General features: G+C 39.7%; 1 protein-coding gene and 1 long non-coding RNA gene across 2 annotated transcripts in view; one reads left to right on the top strand and one right to left on the bottom strand.

Moving 5' to 3' along the window:
- Positions 1–20,620, bottom strand: part of PRORP (protein only RNase P catalytic subunit) — a 70,733-nt gene extending 50,113 nt beyond the window's left edge. Inside the window, exons 1-3 of the mRNA XM_075191856.1 lie at positions 19,452–20,620; positions 16,223–16,270; positions 9,840–9,972 (exon numbers count right to left, since the gene is read on the bottom strand). Of these exons, the coding sequence (XP_075047957.1) occupies positions 9,840–9,972; positions 16,223–16,270; positions 19,452–20,410 (1,140 nt within the window). The 5' untranslated portion in view covers positions 20,411–20,620. The remainder of the gene's footprint in view (positions 1–9,839; positions 9,973–16,222; positions 16,271–19,451) is intronic.
- Positions 20,621–20,882: 262 nt separating this feature from the next.
- LOC142108479 (uncharacterized) lies at positions 20,883–21,607 on the top strand. The gene is made up of 2 exons (XR_012680159.1): positions 20,883–20,977; positions 21,315–21,607. It is a non-coding gene; the product is annotated as an uncharacterized LOC142108479 (long non-coding RNA).
- Positions 21,608–21,652: the final 45 nt, after the last annotated feature.

The following is a 21,652-nucleotide window of genomic DNA, read 5'->3' as shown; positions in this document are numbered from 1 at the left end:
GCAAATCGCAGACTCAAACACAGTAAAGTTCGCTGTTCAAACGGAAAAAAAAACAAACTGTTAAAAACACTATAAAATGTAGCTGTTTAGGCTCAAACAGGAAACATTTTATAGTTTTTAACAAAGGCAAACTGTGAACTTGTACTAGAAGTTCACAGTTCGACGACAGGGCGACTGTGGCACCAAAGCCAGATTAAACTGGGCAACTGTACCTCATAGAAGTTGAAGGACCTACAAGTGGCCCAACTCATTTGCATTTTAAACCAGTTAGAATTTTTCAAGCATCTCTACGTATGGACCAAGAAAAGGTGTTGATGGCAGGGACGGATCCAGACTCGATATACCCGGGGCGATTTTAGGGGGGGATTTAGGCCCCGCCCCCTTTTTGATTTCTAAGGCTGCACACTATGTGTAGGTTAGCTCAGCAGTGGCAGTGTGCTGTCCCGCTGCTCTGATTGTGTTTAAAACACAATCAGAGCAGCCGGGCAGCACACTGTCACTGCTGAACGGACCTGCACAGTGTGCAGCTGTCGGCAGCAAGCCCCTGCTAGGGGGGCGATCCCCCCCCTGGATCCGCCACTGGTTGATGGACCCAATGAGATGTCAATCAGGGTGGTGGGTAAATCAGGTTGGAAGATTATTGCATCTGATTGTTCATGAAGTCACTGTCCAACCGTGCTAATGGTGCCCCGTTACATTCAGATTTAGTGTCACACATAGAGCAATATCAGCTGAAAGAATAACAGTCACAACCATATATGCAAAGTTAGAAGCTTAGAAATGTATAAATAGTTTCAGTAAACCTTCATTCTGTCTATGTACAGCAGACCTCCTGTGTGCTTGAAAGAAGTAGAAATTCTTACAGTTAGGCTATATAAAGACACTGTTAGGTACTCTGTATAATAAACTCTAAATAAACTCTGTTATGAAATTTGCAGGCCCAGGTTACCCCAAAGGCAATCTAAGCAAATGCATGGGGCCTGAAACTGCTATGTGATTGGCCTACTCCCAACTTTCTCAATGCTCCACATCACAACACTGATTTAGTTGTTTTAATTGAAATGTAAGTTACACAGCCTGTTATCTCAAACACTGCTGCACATTTGAATTTAATTGGCAACTAGGCGGATACTTACCACAGTATAATAGGTATGTGACAGGATGGGCTTACTCTGCCACACTGTATGTTATCTCTCAACAGTATTTAGGGCTCCTTCTTATTCACATAACCTTACTGCCATTACTGACCACCCCAACCGGTATTTCACACAGTACTGTACACTAGTGGTAGGAGAGTAAGTCACTGTTATCACCAGGCTCCCACCGACACCGCTTACTTCTAGGCAGGGCTGGATTTAGGTAACCTAGGCACCTGCGTAGGGCCCAGCGGTTCTCAGGGGGGGCTGCGGCAAAGCAGATGGGAAGGGGGGGGGTCAAGGAAAAAAAAAAACCACCCCCCAAGTTGCGCGGATGGGGGGCAGGGGTTTGGGGACACATCACAGGAGGAAGCAGTGATTCTCGGGGAGGGCTAGTGTTATAGCTAGGTGGCTGGCCTCCTCCTTCCCTCCTCTGTGTGTGGCCTGCTTCGTGTCACATGGGACGGGTGCCGTCCAATTAGGTCTAAATCCGGCTCTGCTTCTGGGTGTTGGTATACCTGCTGCATCACCTGCTGGGACTGGCTGGTCCCCACTGATGGCTTATTTTGGATCAGGACTGCTGGGTAGCGGCAGAGCGTTGACACAGGCCACTGGGTTCAACACAGGACAAAAGGGGAATGTACCATGGTTTATTTTGATTATTATCCTTTATTTGTTAGGCTCCACAAGATTTCCGCAGCGCAGTACACAGTACAAACAGTAGACTATAGAGAGTGAAACAGTACTGAACAATAAACAAAAAAATAACAATACTTCAGAACCTCCAGGCAGGCTAATGCAGTAAAGACGGAGCAGAACAACAGGTATGGAGACAGGAGGGAAGAGGGCCCTGCTCATACGACCTTACATCCTAAGGGAGGGTAAACAAAAATCAGGCACAAAGGGGAGCCAGTTGAAGCATGGGGGAGAGAAAAGGGGGGCCAGGAGGAGAGAGGGGAAGTTTAGCTTTCATCTGTAGGTCAAAGGAATGCAGCTGTCAATAGGCAACATGCAGGGTCTTGAAAATGCCCTTGCAAGAGCTGTTACACGACCCTCATGGTAGGGATGATCACTTGAGAAGTACAAGGTGACCTACTTGCTAACTTATCTACTCTACTCTGGGAGCGTGATGAATTTATCGTGTCACCAACATGGTATATCCCTTACAGCGACTCTCCTGCAACGAGGAAGGCAGGGGGTGTAATTCAGCCCCCTCTTCACACCAGCACCACTAAGTGTGTACTGGAATATCACAAATGAATATGAATTAATGCATCAGTGGGTAGCACAGGAATTAATGCATTTTGTAAAATTGGATTTAAACACAATTTTATAGCTATAATTTCACAAATTACCTACTGTTTCATTATGAAAACAGTTTCCCCAACTGCCTAATTGCATAGGATCCAAAGGAGGGTGAGGTGCTACAAATGGTCACTGACCTTAGAGCAACTGCTTAATTAACATAGGATTTCCGGACTCAAATTGCGACACAAAGACTCTCAAAAAAACCACAAAATGTGTTTACAAAATTATACCAGGCTCATTGCCCTATAAGGGAAATAAACAATAAGTTACTTCTAAGTGACCCAGCTGCAAAGTACTATGGGAAAATAGAAACTTATCCTTCTAGAAACTGCACCATGCCCAAGGCCTAATGGATTCCTAACCCAGTACTGGAACCTTTACAAGGAAATATGTTAACATTTGAAAATACTGGTTATGTAATCTTCATTTTTATCAATCGCTTCCTTTTAGTATTCTCAGGAAAGATGATTCTAACTTATCTGTGTGCAGCAAGTAAAGTGTTAGACTGAAGCATGAGTCAAGGGAGACAGCAAGTTGGTGTGACCACAGAAAATGTATTGCAACATTTCTCCGTTACTCAATATTTTTATAATTGATTATATATTACTGTAAATTTCTCTGTTCATTCTTATTTCCTGTTTCTCATCGTTTTAAACCTATAAAAATTACCTTTTAAGATATATTACACTAGGTTCTGAGATATATTCACTAGGTTCACTTGTGTGATTGAGAACAGGGCTGTGTGGTACAGGGGCAGTGTCAGGGCATGGGGGTATATTTTCTTGAGCGACAGTTAAAAAACAAAAAAAAAAAAAAAAAACCACGCCAATTCCCTGCGATTTGCTGTCACTTTTTAAAACGGTAATCTTATTAAAGACAAAACCTGAAGGACTTTGTCTTTAATAAAATGTCGGTTTTAAAAAATGACGGCAAACGGCTGAGAATCTGTGGTTTTTCAGAACCCCTGCTTGATAAATACACCCCTTAGACAAAGTTATATATAGGAAGGAGCAGTGATCTCCAGCAGCACAGAACAGTGTTGTGAGGGTCCTGTCAAACAAACAGAAGATTGTGACGTCATACATACCTCTAAATTAAAGTTTACCTGCCAATTCCTAGGGCATGTCAGTACTTAGAAAATCTTTAATAGGCTGTGCAAAATTAAATGTAAATTTATATGGAAGTTTGTTCAATATGCAAGGCATCTAAAACATGACATTTATATGAAGAGGTTCCAAGAGGAAAAGGAACCAGCACCGCACAATGACAATTCTGACTGCTTGCAAGACACCGAAAAACTGGTTATATTGTTTCTAGCATAAAATGTTGAATCAACTAAGACTATAGTATTGGAGACACATATACAGGCTCTATATAGAACATAGTTGCCTACTCTCCCAGAATGTCCAGGAGACTCCTGAATTTCTGGGAGCTCTTCCGGACACCCGGGAGAGCAGTGCAACCTCCTGCATCACGCCCACTTTCTTAGTGAAGTGAATTGTATCATCCTGGCCTAATAGAAGGGGCTGGGCTTCCTGATGCATTTAAAGAGGCTACGCCCCCCCCACCCTCGGCAGCAAGATCTTCCTTCCCGGAGGGGAAACCACAATTGTTGGCAAGTGTGATATAAATAAAGCTCTATCTATAAAACAAATCTAAAAAAAGAAGCAAATGGACACATTGAAAAAAAATTAAACTTGTGTGGGAAAGTGCGCATAGGGGCTGGTGCAGAGCGAGTGCTACGCCAGTTTAGATAGCACGCACATGCTCCATGCAGATTTACGCGATTCTGCCTTTTACGCCATCCAGCACATGGAGAGGCTGGACAGGGTTGCTATAACATAGGTTGAGTACACTAAGGACATGTTTGTACAATTCTGTATGAATACAGACCAGGACACAGATGCATAAACGCCTGAGCAAAATTACGCTAATTTTGCATCAAGCCAATAACGTATAACGGCTACTATTTATTGATCATTCATCTTTTACTGGTACATCCTGCTGCATAAATGTTATATGCATTAAAACTGGATGACAGATGTTTATAACAATTGATTTTGAGGGCACCATTCACACCCATGTGTTGGCTCTGTATAAAGTTTCAACAATTTGCACAGTCATTGCTTTTGCTAATATAAGTGTGTCTAGCACTACTTCACTAGTAAGTACATGGAATGTTCTGCTTAGCTAGTGTGTTTTTCTCTTCCCTCATTTTTATATTGAAAGAGTTAATGCCTACATATATCCAGCAGGTGTCACTGCTGCTACTGTTATGGGAAGCTGTTACAAAACCATTTTACAGACTATAGAAGCAAAGTCCATCTGCACTTACATTTTTTTTGCAGCTGTATGGAATTTTATGTTCTTGAAAAAGAAATCATCTTATTGGTTAGTGTATTGTTCCTGACTAGCCAATTATCAATGTGTATATTTCTGTAACAGGAGAGTGAACCTGCAGCAGAGCGGGGAGGGACTGGACGCCTTAGAAACATGGAGTCTATCCATATCAAGTATTGCATCTGGCCAAGTGTATGACTTTCCACTGAGTTAACAAGTGGAGTAGACTTTAAATGATACTTACCCTCTCTCTCCCGGAATGTTCGGGAGACACTCGAATTCCGGGTAGATCTCGCAGATTACCATAGGAGCAGGCCATTCTCCTGAATCCGGCCCACTTCCTAGTGAAGTAGGCAAGATGGAAGCCTCCATGGTGTGATTCACCTCATTTGGGCAATTTACATTGGGGGAGGGAAAAACAATGCGATTCGCCACGTCCCGTCTTTTCCTCCGGGAAGTCCCGGAGGAAAAGAGTAAAGAAAGGTTGGTAAGTATGCTTTAAAGAACGGCAATTCCCATGTATTAATAAAAAGCCTTTATTATCATATTCTAGAGGAGGATGAAACATGTTTTAACTTTTTTTGTAACAGGAGTTTTTTTGATTCATGTTAGTGTCTTGAAGATAAAATGGCTGTTATGGCTCCTACACACAGGAATTGAAAACAATCTGTTAAAAGCAAAGACAACACCTTGTATTTTGTCTTCACTTTTAATAGAGTATGTTCTCTAAGATTCCCTGCAGAATAGTATGTTATCTACATAAAGATAACGCCATTATACTGTACATAGCATTATCATCTGGGAACGCTGCAGACAACAGAAAGACTGACGCAAAGCAATGTGACAGCGTGTCAGAAAGTCTATGCATTTGCTCGCTATATCTTTTAGACAATCAACGTTAAAGCTCATATACCAGGTTTTAGGAACATGTGCTAAAAGCGTGGTTTTTATGCTAGTGTGCACAATGCAGTAGCAGTGTACTTATTTTATCGCCTTTAACTTTTTCAAAGGAGAACACTACCCACAACCCAGCTAACGGAACCATGAGTGTCCAATCTCCTTTTAACCCATGATTCATAAAGTTCTCCCACATGTCCTTATACCATACTTGCCAACTTTTTTTCTTGACCCCTCTGGGAGATCCCAGAGTTTATGATAAGCACAACTGTGGAGGTGGGCAGAGCGCTGTGAAACATGACCAAAATGACTTGATTCATGGTGAATCGTGTCATGGAGGCCACCATCTCGCCCACTTCACTAGGAAGTGGGCAGAATGCGGGAGAATTGCCTACTCTCCCAAGAGTCCGGGAGACTTACCTGGAATTCGGTAGACTCCCGGAAATACTGGGAGAGTTGGCAAGTATGCCTTCTAATGCCAGCTGAGGTATTTGGAGGATGGCAGCACCTGGAAAGGGTGTTGATTTAAGCTGTTGGGCTAGTCCCTGCTCATTCAGCCAACCGCAACTGGCACTCTCCCCTTTCAAGATTCCTCAGGCACCATTCTACTATTTGAAGGAAAAGATGGTTTATGCAAAAATATTACTATGGCTGCTGTTCTTTAAATAAAATGCTGTTTAAAATAGAGAAATGGAGCAGAGCACTCCTGTTACCATATAGCACAGAACTGCCTACTTGGAGAGTGATCATGTCAGCTCCCAGTCCCGAAACCTCAGTTTGAAGAACAAATGTAAGTCAGTATAAAATAATGACTGATCAACAGAAAGTCCTATAAAATATTTTCATTTTGTGTGTTGCGTTACAGAAATCCCAAGTTTTCTTTAGATAAAAGGAAATGGAAATAGCTCATCCCCATTATGTGAATTCCCAAATACTTTCCATTCTTAACCCCCGTGCTTTCAGAATACACCAATATAACAAAGGGTGCAGGGATTTTTCTACCTTTTACGAAAAAGTGGAGAATATTTGTTTGGCTTAATATGTACCTATTCATACAGATAAAAATAGCCAAAAGTGTTTTTTCAGGGAATTTCCAGTTTTAAACACAGCCTTGTACCGTCTATCTTAGGTTCTTTCTAAATATGGCATACTGTCCACAGAGCATCATAGCCATTCAATGACTGCCTGCATATTGCGTGTGCTGTTGTAAAGTAAATAAAATTGATTTTTAGATACAAAAGTCTATAGTCACATCATTTTACCCATGGCAGGCTATCCTATTACAAGGGACACATAGTAAAGACCATAAATATTCCCTAAGACACACAGGGGCATATATATTAGGTTTCCGGTCTGCGGTAATGCGGGTTACTGCTGAACCTGCGCAGTATTGACGGTAATACAGTACCGCAATAACTCGGATTTTCCTACGTAACCCTATGGGGTGCGCATGAAAATCTACGTTATTGAGGTACCATGGATTGACTTTGCGGCCCATTCCAGCGCGCTCCACCGGACACCTAATTGAATATGCCCCTTAGCTTTTGCCTATCCAGTGCATGTTAGACAATGAAAGAAAATGTTTGATTGGCTGCTGTAGTTTTGCATAATTAGATGCAACTATAGCTGCCACCAACTTCCCATGGAGCGGTAAGAATATACCACATTCCATGTACTTAATGCAGACAAATACTTTATTTATATTTTTCAGCCAATACATCAAATTATGTGTATGTATGTATGTATGTATGTATATACACATACATATATACACATACATATATACACATACATATATACACATACATATATACACATACATATATACACATACATACATACACATACATACATACACACATACATACACACACACACATACACATACACACACATACACACACACATACACACACACACACATACACACACACACACACATATACACACATACATATACACACATACATATATACACATACATATATACACATACATATATACACATACATACATATACACATACATACATATACACACATACATATACACACATACATATACACATACACATACACACATACATATACACACATACATATACACACATACATATACACATACACACACACACATACATACATATACACATACACATACACATACATATACACATGCTTAGTTGGAGCTATACTCGCCAATTGCAGTAACTCCCCAATCTGAGCCACGCTAGCTAGCTCCTCTTGTCACAGCTATGCCCTTTCCCCTACTAGATTATAAGCTCTCATGAGAAGGGCCTTTCTTACCCTTTGTCTACAAGTCTGCATTCAGTTTAGCTCTCTTGTATGTCCCTGTTTTATGTGTGCCCTGCTGTCCCCCAATTGCTTGCACTGAGAACTTTTTTCTTTGGAGTGGGCAATGACAGTGAAGAGATTGTGGGTTCTTGCAAAATGCAATGATTAGTCATATCTTGCATCTAGAGAAAAACCTGCTGGAAACTACAATAAAACAGTCTTACTTTCCACCTACATATGTAATATACTAAGGAGGAAAATTACAGAGTAAATTAAATATTTTAGCAATTCCAAAACTGCCTTCATACTTAGCCAAACAAATTTAAGTTAGGTGTGAAAACCAGTTTATAAAAAGGTATTTTTATTTAAGACTAAAAATACCACAAGGGACACAGAGTACATAAAACGCTAACTAAAGCACTAAACATAGGAATATCACACAAAAACAAAAAAAACAAAACAAAATGTTACATTTTATTTTGAATTGAAGCTAAAAATATAATATTATATTATTATAATAAAACGGAGCTTGGTTATACACAGCCTTTCATACATATATTACCACCAAATGGTGTCTTTACCTGCTTTTAAATGGTTATTGTAAAAAAAAAAATCCTAGGGGTAAATGTATCAAGCTGAGAGTTTTCCGGCGGGTTTGAAAAACCAATCAGATTCTAGCTATCATTTATCTAGTACACGCTACAAAATGACAGCTAGAATCCGATTGGTTGCTATAGGCAACATATTCACGTTTCAATCCCGCCAGAAAACTCTCAGCTTGATACATTTACCCCATAGTGGATGGTAATGGCCTGTTGCAAGATATTTTTGAAGCATGTACAGATAAACATGTAAAAACATGGCAGCTTCAATCCAACTGAGACACTAGTTACAATTTACTTCCACAGCAAAACAATGCATCATCTGAAAAGCCATTTCTGAATTGTGTATGTCTGCTCTATTATGTGTGTTGAGTAATATAAATAGGAGAGGAAGCCTATACGCTTTAATTATAAGTGGACTTTAATAACACATACTGAATTAGTAGTGTTTATGTCTACAAGACCAAGTTAGGCCAGGGCTGTTACTCATTATGTCAAATACAATAAAATACCCCAGGTGAATCATATTGTGTAAAAATGATGATGATACATTTGGCCATTTCAGCTGCACCCATTGCTATCAGGTGCATAAAATAAAGCACTGAGACATGCAATCAAACATTAGCAGTAGAATGGTTCATACTGAGGAGCTAAGATCAGCACAGCACTGTCATAGTATGATGACACCTTTCCAACAAGTCAGTTCATCAAATTTATGCCCTGCTAGAGCTGTAATTGCTGTTATTGTAAATTGGAAACATCTAGGAGCAACAACAGCTCAGTCGCAAAGTGGCGGTCACGCAACTCACACGCAAGTGCAAATGGGATTCCATGCCCTGACAAAGCAAATCACAATTAATATAGACCATTGCCTCAATAAAAGAAAAATAAACAAGGACAAATAAACTACTTTACAACACAAGTATATCCCCCAACGTTTAATGATAAAAATAGGGATAACAGCCACATACCAAAGTATCTAGGTCACATCTCTGATCCAGCTGGCCACACTTCCTATGTGCTGACCAAACCCACACACCGTTAGGGCACTCACCTCTTACATTCAGGAAATCTACATAAAATGGGACAGTTGCAGGCACACACGTTACCGTACAGTGTCAATGCATCGGACATCTTTACTAAACCTATAACTAATTTATATTCTGTATTTATCAAGAGGTAAATGGTAGAAATCTAAGTCAGCTCTGCTTGTTTATTTAATGGAGAAAGTTGGCAAGGGGAAAACAAGTAGACTAACTCACATGTGGCGTGGTCTTGCGAAATGTATCTTCCCCTTTGATGATACGGTCAATAACAGCTGTCTTCAGTGTGCTGTATTCATCTGGCTTCAGATGGATGGACTCCAGCTGTTGTTTACACACCCGACAGTGACCACTAGAGGAAGCATGGTAGGAATTCTATTATAGTTAAAGAGCGTTAGGCAAGACAAGGGTACTTACTGACATAAAGCAATAAAACATAACTATTACTGATTTAAGTGCAAGCATAAAGATAAATGCACAGTGGAATAACAGTGACGTATGGCTGTAATCCATAATCAGGGCAGCTGAATAATTTCAGAAATTTTAAAATACACTTGTCACCTAAACACATTTGAGACATCCTTTTAGTCTAGAATACAGCCTATCAATTCACTACGAACCAACAATATATCGACACCTCATCACCAATATTCCTGAGACAAGACAGATATTGACGAGGTATTGATTCTTAGCCAATTAACAGTCTTCATTCTTATGACTATTGTTTTAAATGACTGCCTCCAATGTGTACAGGGGACGAGCACTAAACAACATAGAAAAGATGAGACAATAGCTGTATAGGTTATAGTTTATGAATACGATTCCGTTATGCTATTTCATTGTCTGAATATCACAAGACCCCAATAGTGGCTGACAAGCATATGTGCTAGCGTTAGCATTAATTATCTCCAGGTGTACATCTGCATGAGTACCATACCATAATTATTGCATAATTATTAATCATAATGGCAAAATGCAGGCATTAAAAAAAAAATAAAAAAAAAATTACACTTTCCCATAGAAAAGATACAAGGGTGCCATCTACTGGCCATTAATATGTACTGAAGCTTGTGTATTACTAAACAAAACAGTATATCTGAAAAAATAAAATGTTTAGACTTAATTAAATCTATCCAGCATGATATCCACTGCTTTTTTCACCATGAGCTGCAAAGAAAAAACCAGCATGCTGTGCCTAGCTATTTGTGTGGTGCTTATATGTAGCTTTTGTATTTTGTGATAGAGGAGGAGAAAATACTGTATTATAATTCACAGTAAATGACCACTAAACTCCAAAATAGACATTTTAAGATATGAACCATGAAGGTAAAATACATTGTTGAATGTTATCCTGAAATTCCACTACAGCCCCAATTCCTTCTACATGTTTAGGACAATGTCCTGATGGGTTGACACCCGTTAAAAAGCAGAGACTGAATTGCTCTGACATCATTGGTCCTGCTCCTGTGTATGAACCAACTAAACCACACAGAGCAGTCCAACATGTCTACCAAGTGGTCAGTCATTGTATGGTTTGCTTAGAGAAGCATCTCCCTCCCAAGTCCTAACATGCAGTGGCGGAATTACCATTGGTGCAGCAGGTACGGTGCACCCGGTGGTAGTCATCATAACGACACTGATGACACCGACCACAACTATACCGACAACAAAAATCAGATTTGAAGAATGCCTATAAAAACAAAATGCAGACTAACTATAAAAATGACAGTGTACATCACCTACATGCCTCTCCTATATATCAAAGCTGCCAATGTCGGTAGTTTGTATTTATGTCACTTAGTATAGTGACTTGCAGTTTTAGTCATTTTAACCTGTAGCCTAACCCTGACACGAATACTAACCCTCACCTTAACCATAACCCTAACCCCAACAGTAATCCTAACCCTAATCCTTAATCTTTGGCTGTTGGCATTGCCGCTTTAAATACAGGAAACTGCAAGTCGCTATGCTAAGTGACGTAAATACAAACTGGGGGCATTGCCAGCCTTCGGTATATAGCGGAAGCATGTCGGTGATGTACACTGTCATTTTTACAGTAAGTCTGCATTTTGTTATAGTCATTCTTCGAATCAGATTTTTTTTGTCGGTATAGTCGTTGTCATCAGAGTCAAACTGGTACCCAACCCGGTGCACCGGGACCCATGGAGATAATGGGGCCCACTGCACAGAGAACTAGTGAGCCGTTGGCCCCAGTTCCCTCCTCCCCACACAAGGGCCCACAGCTCACTAGTTCTGCCTCTGCTAACATGGCATTCTGATATTGTATATTACTCACCTCAGTGAAGGCCCCTTACACAGTGGTGTTAACAATCATGATTATACTGGCAATTTAATATCATGGACCATGGAGTAATTAATGCTCATAGAGCTGCCACACAGACTCTCTTGCTCCTCCAAACAATTAAAACGGATATGTATTAATCTAACTATGCGTTCCAATTCAATATAATTCAATAAATGAGACTAATCACTATATAAGACAAACCTTTTTAAAGTCCTAACATCTTCAGTAAGTTAGAGAGTCCCTGGGTAAACTTAGACTGAACATTCCCAATTTTTGTCAGTTTTTCAATTTACCTTGTTGATGTGCCCAGTTAGATGCCCTTTACCTTCCGTTTCACTCCTTCCATTATATACTTTATAAAATCATTAGACTAGGGAGTCTAGTTGTGTAAGTGGGCACAAATCTGCATTATACTTTGCTACCATCTATAAGTGGGCTAGGCTAACTTCTAGGAGGCCATATATTCAATTAGCCATCACTAATCACCTAAACATCTTTCTTATTTCTTAAAGCTGGCTAGGACAAATTAATATGGAAGTTAGGAACCAGCAATTTTGTAAAAAACAGGATGCAAGACTTGCATAAGTAAATAGGATTGAGGCATGTTACACATTACACAAGTCTGTGCCCACAAATCAGTGCAGGTCCCTAGCCTGCACCCCCCAAATTAATGCACTGTTCCAGCCTGCATCCCCAATCAGCCCCCTAAAGGGTTGAGGGCAGAAATGTGGCATGCTCTGGTTGCCAGGTTGCGTTTTCTTAGTCATGGCAACCTCGATTTTTCAACCCTGCCTTATATACCATTAAACCGAAAATTACAAGACCATCCAATATGTTTATATTGGATGGTCTTGTATTTTCGGTTTAATGGTACATAACGGGGCATCTTGCGAAACTCAGAAGTACATAGGCAATTACTACGGGAACATGACAAGAGCTTTGTATGTATTCTTGCAACCTATGATAATCTGACAGTAAATGTGGTATTATAAGAAAAATGCTTGCTTAGATCACTGCCTTATGTCAAACATCTTCAGTTTTGCTCAACCCATAAAATGCTTACATATACAACTCTGGATGTTGTATAAAGTGTTTCTGTCATTTGTCAAATTAAAATACAGGAACTTATTTATGTAGTTTCTTCTTATCAGTCATTGCAGACTCTCGAGAAGCTGGTTACAATCTTGTTCAATAGGGATAAAATAGGACTTCTGGTTAGGATCACTTGGCGGACATCTCTTATTCTGGGCTGTTAGTTGTTACTATTAACAAGGGCTGTTTGGTTTCAAACCCACCACAATGCAGCAGATGTCAGATAAAACCAAAAAAGTGTCCTATTGAAGATCTCTCAATAGTTCATGAGACAGAGCACTCACACCGCCATCTTCCCCGAGTGCATTACATGGCCGGGAGAAAGAGAGCGGTCTCATCTCAGTCTCAAAGGGTGATATATTGACTTTCTGTAGGGTCTGACTAGATATATAAGAGACCGTCACATCGGAAATCCAGATAGGGCTTAAAACAGAACTGGAAGAACTCACCACAAGGACTGCAAACCCTGGAACACCATGAGGGTCAAAATGAAGAGATTTTAGGTTGAGACCTTGGGCTAGATTTACTAAGCTGCGGGTTTGAAAAAGTGGGGATGTTGCCTATAGCAACCAATCAGATTCTATCTTTCATTTATTTAGCACCTTCTACAAAATGACAGCTAGAATCTGATTGGTTGCTATAGGCAACATCCCCACTTTTTCAAACCCGCAGCTTAGTAAATCTAGCCCCTTATGTAAATAGTTTACTGTCAAATTTGGCCTTGTAATAGCAAGTAACTTACATAGTTGCACCTAATAGGTTTTTCTTCACTACAAGTAGAACTCAGCGCTACCAATCACCCCCACTTCTCCCCAAATTTTAGAGGTGGTCCTTTTCCCCCTCTGTCCTTATTTCCTCATCCCTACACCCCATTCAATGGTTAGCGTCACAAAACTAATACTAATGGGCTATCAAAGTTTTTATCTAAACACGGCCATCATGCTTGTTACAGCGAAAGTTAATGTGTAGACTTGCCCCCCAAAAAAGGTCCATGATCTACTGAACTATCCAGTAGCATTAGGGGTGGCATTGTTCTTATTCAAGAGATGCATTTAAATTAAACATATATCCCTATGCTTTACATCTTTCTCTAGGTCTTTACACAACAACCATAATGGAGTGGTAGTTCTTTAAATAGTTATCTCACTTTTGAATGGCCGTAGTCCAAGACACATAGAAAAGTGTTTTATATTATTCTAAATAGCAAACTATAATCCCAATATGGGTTAAGAAGTGTTTTTCAATACCCTTTTCTCACCAATATCACTGCATAATACAGACCTTATAATTTTTCGCCAAGGTGTTACCCAATTGGCTCAATTACCTCTTGCCTAATCAATCCATATCACGTGGGGTTCATACCCTCCCAACAAGCTTTAGCAAACACTCGGCACAGAGTAAGCCTATTCAAAATATAAATGTTAAATTAAAGCTGTCAGAACATGCGTCCACAATGAGCCCACTTCATACCCACTAATTATTCCAACAAAACACCCAAGATGAATTTTCCCATCCCTGTATGGTCATTGGCATCACTAGGTTTCAACTTGTTTAAGATGAATGTTCTCTAGTTTCATTTGCTGAAATTGAAGAAAAAAGTCTAATGCCCAAGACTTGATATTTCAAATATCTAGGGGTAATATTTACTAAGCTGTGGGTTTGAAAAAGTGGAGATGTTGCCTATAGCAACCAATCAGATTCTAGTTGTCATTTATTTAGTACATTGTACAAAATGTCAGCTAGAATCTGATTGGTTGCTATAGGCAACATCTCCAGTTTTCGAACTCACAGTTTAGTAAATATACCCCCAAGACTTATGCCACTTTATCCAAACATTTCATCTTACTTCCCCAAGGAAAATGCCCCAGATTGAAAGGGCATGAATGCTTCCACCTAAACAGACAAGAGCAATTTATTTTCTCTACCACGCTGACTCCAGAATACCCATATTGGGAGTCACAAAAAAACATGTTTGGAGCATGACCTGACATACCCTTAAATAAGGACGCATAGGGCAAGATTAGCACCAGAGTGGCAAAGTGTTCATATTGCAGAAAATGCCTTTAAAATCTATAGTAATTATTTGGTGTCTGAATGACTAAATTGCATAATCTCAAACGCATCCAACAGTTTCCACATATGGTGGTCTTGCTCTAAATAACAAGATTGTGGTTGAACACAATCAAGCTTATAGACAAGATCACAGGAGTACAATCCAAGCTGACCAGATAGTGCTCCTGCTCAAAAAGCAATGTACTTCAATGATAAGGTTGCAAAATACCACGTAGCCTGGAAAATAAAAGATAATGACCCCTATCATTATGAGGCGATGGACCCTATAGTACTTATTTCATTCAGCTAGGACTTCAGGTGTGCTGCAGAACACATCTATGGTCACAGCTTTATGCCTAAAAAGTTCCCGAAATGCTTACATTTATATTAGTGAAAATTATTAGCATATATCTTATAAGAGTCAACGTCTAGTTTAGATTTAGTGGCCAAGTCAATCTAACACAAGACACTATTGGAGAATTCATATCCAAAATTATTTAGGTGGCATTAGGCCAGATAAATAAATCAAGAACACTTGACTGCTTCTCCAATCCTGCGCTGCCTCTAACAATACCGAGCTGTGTGGAGCACCTTGCTACCAGTCTGAAAAAAGCCAGTTTGAGCAGAGGAGAGGACATTCTGTTTCATATAAACAGAAGAAGCACAAGAACTGCTACATTTGAGAAGCACAAATAATTATTATTGTTACCACCATTTATATAGCGCCACTAATTCTTCAGCGCTCACTCACATCAGTCCCTGCCCCATTGGTGCTTACAGTCTAACTTTCCTAACACACACAGAGACTAGAGTCAATTGGTTAGCAGCCAATTAACCTACCAGTATGCTTTTTTGGAGTGTGGGAGGAAACCGGAGCACCCGGAGGAAACCCACGCAAACACGGGGAGAACATACAAACTCCTCACAGATAAGGCCATGGTCAGGGATTGAACTCATAACCCCAGTGCTGTAAGGCAGAAGTGCTAACCACTTAGCCACCGTGCTAAGTGGTGGTGAGATTTTCTTCTTTCTCTTATTGAACCTAATTTTGCCCAAAACAAAAGTTTTAGCATTGGAATTATTTCACATTTTAGGTGCAGTGGTCATGAAAGTCCAAGAATTTATACACTTCTCCTAAGTTATGACGGCTTACCTGACTGTGACCTTTGTAAGCTGCCCTCTCCACGTTTCATTGGGGATTCTATGGGAATAATCAAAATACATAAAGAAATTACACACTAGAATACAGTAGTAAAATGCGTGTACCTAGCAGTATTTTAGAATGTGTATTATATATAAGCACAATCCATGCTATAGGACAGCTAACACTCAATATAATCTACCATGGCCATTGATAAAGATCCTGCAAAGTGATTGTATACCGAAGGTGATAAATAATCAGGCATATTTGTAGTGTAATGATCTTGAAGTCCTCCGTTTCTCCCTATGGATTAATCATGGTACCTTAAAATGTTCAGAGAAAACATGGACAAGAAGAACTGTATAGTGTAGTATATGCAAAACAAAACTTTAATATCACTTACATAAGACACACATACATAATTAAAATACATAAACAGCTTTTCTGGGGTGACTTAAAGTCAGAAGGTGCTAAGCTGCAAAAAAACAGCCACAGCTTCCTCAAAGGAGTTGTTGGCTGATGAAAGAAATCCCAATGGCTAGAATGTAGAATATTCAGAGTACGGTATGGTATTATGTCATGGATTAATCCCTACACGCTTCGCCCTTAGTTGGACTTCATCAGAGGAGGATAATTACTGCGCTATTCTGCATCTGTATCTATTTCACTTTCTTTCAGATTCACATTAAAAACAGGAAACCAAAATATGGCAGCCACCATTTTTAAGGGAGTGTTTACATGTAAGTTAAATAGAAAGGTAGGTTTAGGTAGCGCCATTACCAAACCCATCTGTATTAAATAGATTATCTAGCAGAGAGGTACATCCTGTCGCCCCATAATGTCCTCAGCCTGTGACTGCAGTCATTGTGGGAAGTGAAATACTGCAATCTTTGCTTTTAGCTCACTCACCCAATGTATGAAGTTGTGTAGTGTTCTTATGTTTGATGAATTAAATGTATTGTTATTATATTGCTAACATGGATGCAAGTGGAGCACCTCTCAGAAGTACCAGGAGCATAACAAAATTTGGTGAGATGCAAATTACATAAATTGCTTGTTGGAACACGTGTATTGGTGCATTGAATAACTTTAATTTTTGGACCTGTGCATTGAGACACTTTTAAAATGCATGTTGAAAGTCCCTGGGGAAAAGTGCATGAGCACATGAGGTCTCAGTCACAAGGATTTCCTAACACCCTTACATCTGCCCTCTAGCAGAAGACTGGAGAACATCCACCAAAGCAATTAACCAGTATACCATGGATCCCTGTATGCCCAACCAAGAGACAAGTCGCCCAAAAAAGTCCAAGGGGTATATTTACTAAACTGCGGGTTTGAAAAAGTGGAGATGTTGCCTATAACAACCAATCAGATTCTAGCTGTCATTTTGTAGAATGTACTAAATAAATAATTACAATCTGGTTGTTATAGGCAACATCTCCACTTTTTCAAACCTGCAGTTTAGTAAATATACCCCCCAAGAGTTGTTTCAGATACGGATCAAATCCTTTGGTTGCTATTTGTCTTTTGTTTCATCATACTCCTTTCCCCAACTTCAGGAAGTCAGTCTCTTATTATCGTAGTTTTGTAAGACTCCACAGTGTTCCAGAGCGGAGTAGCGAAAACAGGACATACATAAAACAAAGACATAACAGACAGACAAAATAAATGCAGACATGAAAACAAAGGGTATGGAGGACCCTGCTCATTATAGAGCCTACACTCTAAGTGGAAGAGGGCACAGCTGAAACAAGAGGAGAGGAGGAGAGTGTGGCTTACAGCTGAGATTGGGACAGGCGTGAGGGTGCATTAGTGTGAAAAGCAACATCAGGGATAAGGTAAACTTTAAAAAAGAGGTTTCTAGAGAATGTCTAATATTTGAAGGCTGTGGGAAAGCCTGATTGGGCGTGGTGGGGAATTCCATTAGTGGAGAGCTGCATGCTGCCCCCTAAGTCTTTATTGTTAGATATGTTTGTTATAGCTTGTAACATTTGTCTAAAATGCCTGATATGTTATTACAGATAGGTGTCTTCCATTAAATGTATTGTTTTAACTTATTACTGAGATTAAGGGTAATGTGTGGCATTTACAGGGTCACCCATGTAACCCCCTGAAGTGCATCAGGTTGCCCATTGCTGTCTTAGTCAGTAATCCATATTGAACGACACTGCAGTCAGCTTTTTCTAACCACATTTTGCAAATAAATAAGTAAAAAAGGATTAATAACAAATGTAAATGCAATGTCCTAAGCCAGTGGTTCCCAAGCCGTGCACCGAAGCGCTGGGCCTCCTCTTTCCTCCTCACTGTCTGTCACATCCGACATTTTCAAAGAGTAGCGGCGCAGAGAGGAGCAAAAACACTGAAAAGTAGTAGCAAGAAGAGGAAGAAAATAATGGCAGAAGAAAGGCGGCCAAGTAAAAGGTAAGTAAAAAGAACAGAGGGGAAGCACTGCCATGAAGCAGGAAACAGCGTGATAATGAAGGGGCGCAGTGTGATGGTGAAGGGGACACAGTGTGATGGTGAAGGGGACACAGTGTGATGGTGAAGGGGACACAGTGTGATGCGGGGGACAGTATGATAATAGGTCCCAGTGTAATAAAGCACAGCGAATCCTTGCTCAATTTTCAACAACATATACATGTGAAGCTGGGTTTTTCAGCTGTAGCTGTCATAAAAAGCAAGTACCGTTCAAAAATCAATGTGGAACAGCAAATAAGAGTGACAGTATCAAGCTGTTTCCAATGTTTGATACGTTGTGTAGTACACAAAAGGCGCACACATTCCATTAATAAATAAGCTTGGTATTTTTACAACATTCTTTAATAACCAAGCACATTTTTGTATATATTATTGCTTTATTTTGTTTGATCTAATTAATGAGTACCATAACGTGTTCTTTGAAATATAATTGAAAAAAATATATAAAAATATTCTTTCCTTGGATTTATGTGTATTATTTTTGCAAACAACTTAATAAGTATTACTGTCCTGACCTAAATACTTATTGTGCTATTTTGAGACAACTAATTAGAAAACAGGACTGCTCTGCATTTTTTTTTATCTTAGGGGTGCCTTGAAAAAATTATGGAGACCCCAAGGGGGCCTAGAACTGAGAAAGTTTGGCAACCACTGTCCTAAGCCCTGTAAATATTTTGACTGTACATGACATTAGTGTTTATAAAAGACAATTTGCTTTTTAGATTTAGCGGCCCTATATATGGGATAGATTTACCTATATTACCTTTCAAACCAGGACTTTATACTTTTCATCAGAGATTCTCCAGGATAGATTTGATTTTCTCTAAAATATCCAAGGATACGAATCAAGCTGCTTCTTGCATTACCATCCTGTATGTTCTGGTCAGTATCAAATAGACACTGAATAGTATCCTCCAGAGGTGTCAAGTCACTTTGCAGCATTTCATTGTACAGTGTCCAAGCCAGCTTCTCCTCTCCATGTTTAAGAGCCGCCTTAATACATTCTCCATAATTCCTTGCAGTAGGAGCAGCATTTTTTTTAATGTTTTCCAGAGAAGCGAACGAGTCTCTCCAGCGATCACTTTGGCTAAAACCTTTAATAAACAAACTGTACGCTCCAGTATCCAAAGTCACAAATTTTGTTTTCATGATATCATAAACATCACAAATCTCATTGCTATCATTCTGGTGTACACATATCACCAAATACTTCAAAAGTAACTTGTAGCTTATATCACCATTTCTTTCTGCCACAAAAGCCAGTAGGGACTTTGCAATATTTATATCCGACTTATTTTTAATCATCTGTTCTATTACAAGCTCTTCAAAGTTTGTATAACAGTTATATTCTTCTTTTAGTTTGCCCCAATCATTAGTACTCAGCGGCACAGAGGGCAAAGTTATTTTAATGTTCTGTGAGCGTACAGGGGAGAGCTTGCCATTAGCAATACTGTTTTTTTCTGCCCTTTTTTCAGCTGCACCAGCAGCAAACAAAGAGGAACCGGTCTTGTAGGTCGCCCTTTTGGGTTGCTTTGAATATTTATTGTAATAACCATCCTCATCTACACCTGCTTTGACACTGCATGATGTACTGATTTTCTGAAGAGAACTGTATATTTGTGCTCTATTAATGCAAGGCATATAGGCTACAGAAGCCAGAGACATTGCCAATTTGTTTATCTGCCTAGGCAATGTCCTGCAGCACAACTGGAGGGATAACATGCTGACCTCTTCCCCTTGTAATCCTCTTATATAGAGTATTGGCAGCAAGTACAAGTAAGATCATTTGTACTGAAAACCAAAGCAGGTATCACGTGTAAGGAAATCCATTGTATATAGCATACCCAATGCAATCACACAGTATACCAAGCTGCACTCCGATGCCTCTCTCCTTGTAACCACATGTCTACAGCACACCCCGCATTCACTTCTGGAGCATGCTCCATAAGAGCCAATTAAACCGTCGCTTACTTTTCAAGACTCGGTTAGAGAGGACATAAGCTGACAAATATTTTATGTCTCCAGTAACAGGCGCCATTTTAGTGTAGCCAACGTTATGCTTCAAATTGAAGGAGGTCTACGGAAATACGATTCCCTTCTGTCTTATATAATACAGGACTGGAGACATATACAGGCAGAAGCTACAACTATTTGTGTCTTGATGTTGTTGGGAGGGCGATGAGAAAGTAAGGAAGTGACGTTCTAATGAGTGAATTGTTGTGAAGACTTAGCTGGGGTGTTTCATAGTAACCAGTAGTGTAAAAGACTACATCGGGAAATCTACTGAATGTATGTATGTTCTTATTCTGGAGAGGAATGAGTGTGAGAAACGCAATATATGTAATATGTTCTTTTGTATTGGAATGTGGTATCTATAACTTGCATGTTAATGCAATCTGAATATATGCTGTGGGTAAGAGCAGTGCATTAGCCAGCACATAAGCCAACACAGCCAGTGTGTGTATGTAAAGTGAAAGTAGCCTTTTTGTGGAAAGAATAAGGTGTATATATATAATTTTATTTGGAGTTACAGGTACATGAAGTTATTTATTAGAATTGTATGGAGAATAAGAATTTCAGTAATCATGAAGTTTACCATTGTAAATTTTGTATTATTTATTTATAGGTTAAAGTGACTGATTGCCCCCTTCATCCTAACACCTACTGGACTACTGTTCTCAATTAATGTTTCCCCCCAAGTTCTTCTGAATCAAACAGTTGCTGCTGCTGCCTCTGTTACCTTGCACCATCTCCTGTCATGATCTGCCAGTAAATGTGGGAGGAGGAGAGAGAAAATGGAACACTGAAGAACGAAGAAGAAGACTGTTAAGTGAAAGGCGAGAACACAGGTTATCGCCCAGTCCGGCGGTGGTAGAATCTGCAAAGGCAGTTTGTTCGGGACAAAAAATAAAGAACCAAGTAAGGAATTTGATATGAGGGAAGTGGTTTAATGGGTGTTGGGGC

Source organism: Mixophyes fleayi, chromosome 12, assembly GCF_038048845.1.
Source record: "Mixophyes fleayi isolate aMixFle1 chromosome 12, aMixFle1.hap1, whole genome shotgun sequence".
Lineage (NCBI taxonomy): Eukaryota > Metazoa > Chordata > Amphibia > Anura > Limnodynastidae > Mixophyes > Mixophyes fleayi.
Note: the sequence above shows the minus strand (reverse complement) of the source record. Positions and strands in the feature narration are given on the sequence as shown.